General features: G+C 36.6%; 1 protein-coding gene across 4 annotated transcripts in view; it reads left to right on the top strand.

Annotated features, from left to right (window-relative positions):
- Positions 1–3,403: 3,403 nt before the first annotated feature.
- LOC126353918 (uncharacterized) overlaps positions 3,404–7,286 on the top strand; it is a 78,838-nt gene continuing 74,955 nt past the window's right edge. Inside the window, exons 1-2 of one of the 4 annotated variants that reach the window (XM_050003184.1) lie at positions 3,404–3,501; positions 4,096–4,267. In XM_050003184.1, the coding sequence (XP_049859141.1) occupies positions 4,101–4,267 (167 nt within the window). In that variant the 5' untranslated portion in view covers positions 3,404–3,501; positions 4,096–4,100. The other 3 variants (XM_050003164.1, XM_050003173.1, XM_050003193.1) reach the window with 3 other exon arrangements.

The following is a 7,286-nucleotide window of genomic DNA, read 5'->3' as shown; positions in this document are numbered from 1 at the left end:
ATTCAACTAAATACCTAGGAATTATGATTACAAGTAACTTAAATTCAAAAGAACACACACAAAATGTTGTGAGATAGGCAAACCAATGGGTGTGTTTTACTGGCAGAACACTTACAAAATGTAACAGATCTACTGATGAGACTGCCTACGTTACACTTGTCTGTCCTCTTAGAGTACTGCTCCATGGTCTGGGATGCTTATGACATATGACTAATGTAGTATACTGAGAAAGGTCAACAAAGAGCAGCATGTTTCATATCATCACAAAATAGGCGAGTGTGTGTCACTGACATGGATTTGGGGGGAGGGGATATAACTAAAACAAAGGCATTTTTTGTGGTGCTGGAATCTTCTCACGCAATTTCAATCAACAACTTTCTCCTCTGCATATGAAAACACTTCATTGACACCAACCTACACAGGGAGAAACAACCATTGTAATAAAATAAGGAAAATCAGAGCTTGCACAAAAAGACATAGGTGTTCATTTTTTCCATGTGTTGTTCAAGATCGGAATAACAGAGAATTATTGTGAAGGTGGTTCAATAAGTCCTCTGTCAGGCACTTAAGTGTGATCTGCGGAGTATCCATGTAGATGTAGAAGTTTAAAATGCTCCCTGTTGGGAATCTACACTCTGTCAGAACGCTGGTATTTTTATATTTCAAAGTTGTTACTGAAGAACAACACTCAAAGAGCTGTTTGATGCAGTACCAATTAAAGCCTATGGCATGGGCCATTATTCCACTCTTTGAGATCCTGTGATCAGGAGAATTACCAATAATTGTATGTAACCCTCTCAAGTTGACAGAATGATCTGTCAAAATGGGGAAAGAAGGAGAAAGGCCTTCATAATAACTAGAGGACTGAAAGAAGGTCAGCTGCCCATACTCTTAAGATGTATGTGTAGACGGTAACGGACCACTGGTGTATAAACTGCTTGGGCTTGGGGACTGAAGTACGGAAGCAGTGTAAATATGCACAATGTATGCTGATAATTTCTTTGCAATAAATGAAGAAGAGGATATATCTTACATGCTTAGAAAATTGTTGGAAGACTACAGAAGTGTGGTTTGAAAATGAATTTTGAGATGGAATATCTGTCTGGCAGAGAGCAGCTATCCAGAAATTAAATCCTTTACTTTGGACCTCAAATATGAGTTTAAAGGTTAAAATGTGGTTATACAAATGCACCTTGGAGCCTATAAAAAGCTGTGTGAGTGCGTGTTGAAAACTCACAGAAAGAAATAGAGAGACTTAGAGATTTGGAAATGGATCACGTGAAGAGAGCATGAAGAATTTGCTGACTTGACTGCACAATAAATGAGTAAATAAGAAAAAGGATGCAGACCTACTAAAGTATTGCAGACAGAATAGAAGAAAGACAGCCTGGATGATTGGGGTGTGTCAGAAGAAGTAAAGAACATAGTTGGCCAAAGATATCACTTTCATGGCAACCTCCTTTAAGAAGAATGAGAAGAAGACCACGAAAAGGATGGCTAAGTGGTATATAATACGTGGCAAGGGAAGTGGAGGAGATGAGGATGAGGAGGAACGGCAAGCTCTAGGCATTTGACGAGAGAGATGCGGCAGACCATTGTATGACCCCCACAATAGGGCAGTGCCTCAGATATAAACTCCTCTTTCCCTTGTATTATGCTTATAGCTGTACCATACTAACTTACAACCACGTAAGTGAATCTCATTAGTTTCTGTAACTTTCAAACAATATTTTGTTATGCACAGTACTGGGGAGTATGTGTCACTTTTAGAGAAGCAATAAGCTGTGGATGAAATATTCTGTTGAATTCAGAGCTACAGTATCCACTCAACAAAGTGATCTAAGTGTCATTCCTCACAACGTTATATGACATTTATTTCCTAGTCTCACTCTTTTGAAGTAGCCCTACCCCTGATTTTACTCAGTCTGTACAATGGTCAAGCTGTAGAGTAAACTGAAGGGATATTTGTCCAAGGACTTACAGTTCAAGAGAAAGAAATTCAAACTTTGAAGTTTGTCAATAACATTGTAATTCAAGATGGTACAGGACTTTGAACAGCAGCTGAACGGGCTGGGAAAGAGAATAGCAATTAACATCGACAAAAGCATTGTAGTCCAAGTCAGATTCTGCTAAGTAAGTTAGATTAGGATGTAAACCAACACAGCAGACGAGTTTTGATATTTGGGCACCAAAATAACCAAATTAGCCGAAGTAGAAAGGATAGAAGATGCAGACTGGCAACAGCAAAAAGTGCATTTCCAAGAAATGAGAAATTTGTTTAAGTCAAATATAAATTAAAATGTTAGGAAATCTAATCTAATCTCTCTCTCTCTCTCTCTCTCTCTCTCTCTCTCTCTCTCTCTCTCTCTCTCTCGCCCCTGAAAGTAGGTTGCATGTGGCAACAGTCTTATGTCAGGTGAGTACATGCAGAACTACTATAGTACCATACTAAATGGTATGTGCTTCTTCTTCAAGTCACATGTAGATTAAACGCAGCTGATATGTTACTTGAAATCTGCATTACAATCCAGAAACTATCTGACTGAATGAAAACGTGTTTTAACAAATCTTGCACTGTCGTTTACAAAAAGTTGAAATATATTTATCAATCTGCGATACAGTTACATGTATATTCATATGTGGACTATAAAGTCTCCCCAGATCCCTCACTGCCTTTTTAAGTACATGGTTGTTTTGTGGGAATTAAAGGACTAAGGGTATTTGATATGGAGTTGGTGACACCAGCCCATCGTTTTTGTATTCACTGTTCACTGCTGTTTAGAACAGTAGGTAATGACGGAAGATAGGGTTTTGATCTTCACTTACAAAAGAACATGTAAAACGTTGGAAAATACTGACACTGTGTAAAGCCACCACCAAAGTTCTAGAGTCGACTTCCTTCCATTGGGCCCCGAAACCTTAAGTAACAGACAAATTTTGAAACTTTATTTCACTATGTTCTATACATGCGACTTATTGTATTGTAAACTTGTTTATTTCCTATGTGTAGGCTTACATATAGCACCATCGTGACACTTTAGCAATGTAACAAATGAAAGGAATGCATCGTTTAGAGGATACTAACGAATGCTACTTGTTTTAAGTACTTTCATTGACAGTTTTTAAGAACATTAAAGTCAATTCGGAATGAGGTCTCGTAAAAAGATCGTATTTATTTCTCACAATCAACTGGATAGAGTTTTAATACTTTTACACCAAATGAAGACGAAAATATTCCGCATAAACGACCACATTGATACATATAACACGCATACATGCACTCAGTAAACACCTCCTACAACCAGTCACACTTCTGACGTTTCCAGTGATGGACATTTCTTTTTTAAATCAAAGATAGTTGATTTTAGTATTTCATATTGTTTAGCAGGTGCTGCCATCTTGGATGATGAACTTGTATTTGTTGCAAGTTTGTGTGGATTTGAAATTAAAATAAGTGATTATTGATAGTGTCCGTTGTTATTCTATTTCTGTTTGCTAAAGGTAAATATTGAACAGATATTGAATTTCCGTAGTAGTGTATTAATTTGGAATATTTCAATCCTACAGCCTTCTTTATTTACAGGGAAATCATGGGAAGGGCAACCAGTGCGTCATACCGCGAATGTTGAAATTGCTGGAAAACCTAATGTGACAATGTCTAGCTAAAGTGTTAAAATATTTGAGTAATTGTGGGAATATTAATATAGAATGTGTACGTTATCTTGTGTGTGACCCTTTATTACAATGAATATCAGAAGAAGTAAATTTTAATAGCGTGTTGTCAACGTACACAATTTGGTATACGCGGACTGTAAATGCAATACACAAAATTATCCCTGTAAATACCTCTACAGTTGACCATTGAAGAGGGGGGCACGTGCATGAATTAAGCCAAGTAACTTTCAGGAATCAGCCTTGTTATTGTTCGTTCTGGCAATAAGTGTGTGGGTCTTCGGTAATTGTTTGGCCATGGTTGTTTAGTTTCACCGTAGTTAGAAATTTTATTATTATTCTTGTATCTCTGTAGAAGATGTGATGTTAGCTTATGTACTGACTCATGGATGTCATCCTTCTTATGAAACTTGCTTTTGGTAGGCGTAATGGCTGCATCAACGGAAAAATCGAGTATCGCAGGGCACGAAGACAGGATGAGATGTTTTGTTTGCGATGGAGCAGCGACTGGAAGATACTACATTCTTGCTACTTGCAGAACACAGACGTCCAGGATAAGATTAATTGAAAAGTTGGGTCAGCTTGTCGGTGAAAGGTATGTTGTAACTAATTGCAAATTGTTGTGATGTTATATCAGTCCTGGTTGACGTAGTATTGTTGGTTTTATAAGAATGAAAAATATTAAAGCACATGTTCCATAAGCGTGAAAGAACTGCTTATACATAGGAGAACTCATGCAGTTCATGTCCAAACGGCTTCTGTAACAATTTGTTAGCAGACCACGAGTTATGTTCAACTGATATACTACTAGTAATTGTGCATGGGTCAGTTGCGAAGTTGTGACTTGTACGAAAAATTGTCACGGTCAGTGTGTGCTATGGCTATCCAAGTGTTGACTACTTTATTATGTTCCTCTGTATATTATCCAACACTTAGTTTGTTTTTAATAATAAAATTCGTGTGAACATTTGTTCATGTATAACAAAAAAGGAAAATATTGGAGCTGAGATACAGTGGCAGTAATATATTTGTTTTTAAATTGTGAGGCAGGTCTGCTTAGACTGAAACTACCTTCCAAATTTTCAGGTATAGGTGACAGTACCTTGCCAATGTACACAATCCCGGTATCCTTGGAATGTGTTCTGCTTCTGAAACATCAACAATTGTGTGATGAGAACCAGAATGACACAGTGAAAATACTAACATGTGCTTGTGCTCAATACACACTTTGCACCTCATGTTCATAAACAGAAACATAATTTTCAGCAAAACCAATAAGCAGCATTGCAAACTCTGTAGAATCTTGGTTCAGAACCGTTTCCTTTTGCTGATATTAAGATGCAGACTGAGCTCTCTTTGTACAGCAATGAACAAGAAACTGAGGAATTATGGAAATTCTGTATTTCACTGTATCAGCTATAGAGCTTTCTTCTTTGACTTTAATAATTTTGGAGTTGTTTTGTTCCATCTTCCAAACATATCACAATAAATTCAAAATTTCCAGTTCATCAGCTTTTCTGAAACTTCTACCATTTTGACGTTTTTCATTCATTCCACCAACAAAGCTCAATGGGTGGCTGGCATATCATGGTTTAAGCAAATTTGTTGCTGTAAAAACTAGAATATTACAATGTTTCCTATGAAGCCTGCTGATAGCATTTATGAAATTTTTGCGATACGTGCACAAACATATGTTATGAGGTAATTTGCTGCTTAATTGAACATGTGTAAACTCGGATGTCCCAATTTTAATTGCAGGGTGCTCCAATTTGAATACCTCGTATGTTTCCATGAATTGGACATGACTAAGTTATGAATGTAAACTGTCTTTTTCTCATTATTTTCTCTAATCACTATTCTGCCCTCCCTGCCTGGTGGCTGGCAACTGACGACATGACAGTAGAAAGCAGTTATCATGTCTCTAGTTTCAGAACCAAGGCCTGTATTTTGTGGACTTCTACAATGACTGTGTCTTTCAGACTTTCCATCTGATGAATTTCCATGCAAGCCACTGAAGAGCTCATGAACATCTACAACTTCAAACTCGAGCTGTGGCTTTACCTAGAGTACTAGAAGACTTATATTGTGATAAACCAGCTTTACTAGGTTGCATCTTACATTACACTGTTTGTTCTAACTCTGTCCCTAGTTTTAGCTTTTCTTTCCTCTAAAAAGTCATTGTTTATGTGAACTCAAATGCAGAAACTTTTGTTTCTGCTTCTGTTGACTTTTTATAGCTTCTTCCCGATGCTTCTTCTTATTTTTCTTCACTCTTTAACTTTTCCTACCTCCTTTTCTTTCTTTCTGCTGCTATTAATTTCTGTCTTTCTGCTGCTATCAAGGGCATCCCATTCTTTTAACCTTAGAAAAATATAACTGTAACTCAGATTATGTGACTTGGGTTACACATTTAATTTTCTGTTTTTACAGTATTGGTTGAAATTGGGAAATTATTAATAGTGATATTAGTTACACATGCACACAAAGAAGTGAATTGCTGAACAAGATGAAGTTAGCCCTAACATTGCTCTTAATATAAAACCTTAATTACATGAAAGTGGCTCGTGTTACGTAAACGTCAATGCTATTGTTTTGTTATTTATCATAACTTGTAATTTACCTACTTCAATTTTATACTGTTTATGCAGTACATTAGGGTATGTAAGTGTAATATAAACTATGAAATACTAATTCTTATCTACCAATTAGAGGAAATCTAGGTCCAAAATCTCCAATAATTTACAGTCATCACATGAAAAATGTATGGCCTTATAAAAAGGGCTAGCTACAAATGATGGAGGGAAAGCAATAATAGGCAATAGACATTATCACACAGTAAAAAGTCCAGCCTTTTCAAGCAATATACAAAAAGAATCAAATTTCAAACTTTTAAAATGATAAGTGTGCCCTACTTTATATGGAATATCGCATAAATGCCAGGATGGTTCCTTTGAAAGGGCACAGCAGACTTCCTACCTTAATTTGATGGGACTGATGACCTTACTGTTTGGCCCTCTCCCCAAATAAATCAGCCAACCAACATGGATTCAGAAAACATAGATCATGTGAAAACCAACTCTCCAATTATATCCTGCAAGCCATGGAACAAGGGTGGCAGGTAGATGCTGTATTCCTTGACATATGAAGAGCATTTGACACAGTATTATGACAATGTTTATTAATGAAAGTATGATCCTATGTTTCATGCAAAATTTGTGACTGGGTTGAGGATTTCCTGGTAGGGAGAGTACAGCATGTTATGTTAAATAGTGTGATCGACAGATTTAGAAAGATTTAGAAATCACTTCAAGTGGACTCTTGCTGTTCTTGCGATATATTGATGAAATCGCAAATAATTTCAGATTTTTTTTCAGGTGATGCAGTTAGCTAAGGCTAGGAAAAAATCTTTACCTTCATAGTCTTGGATGTTATTGAATTTAGCATATGTTTAAATGAAGGACTAAGTGAGGAACACAAGTTGTTTTTTTTGTTTTCCCCCCAAAAATTTTGCTCTTGAGATACAGCCCACCAAAGATGACACTGCTCATACCATTTTGAAGATGCAAACTTTGGAAAAAATTTTAAACTGTTGTATCTCAGGAACAAAGATCATT

This window comes from Schistocerca gregaria, chromosome 1 (genome assembly GCF_023897955.1).
Source record: "Schistocerca gregaria isolate iqSchGreg1 chromosome 1, iqSchGreg1.2, whole genome shotgun sequence".
Classification (NCBI taxonomy): domain Eukaryota; kingdom Metazoa; phylum Arthropoda; class Insecta; order Orthoptera; family Acrididae; genus Schistocerca; species Schistocerca gregaria.
This window is presented reverse-complemented; position numbering and strand designations above follow the sequence as displayed.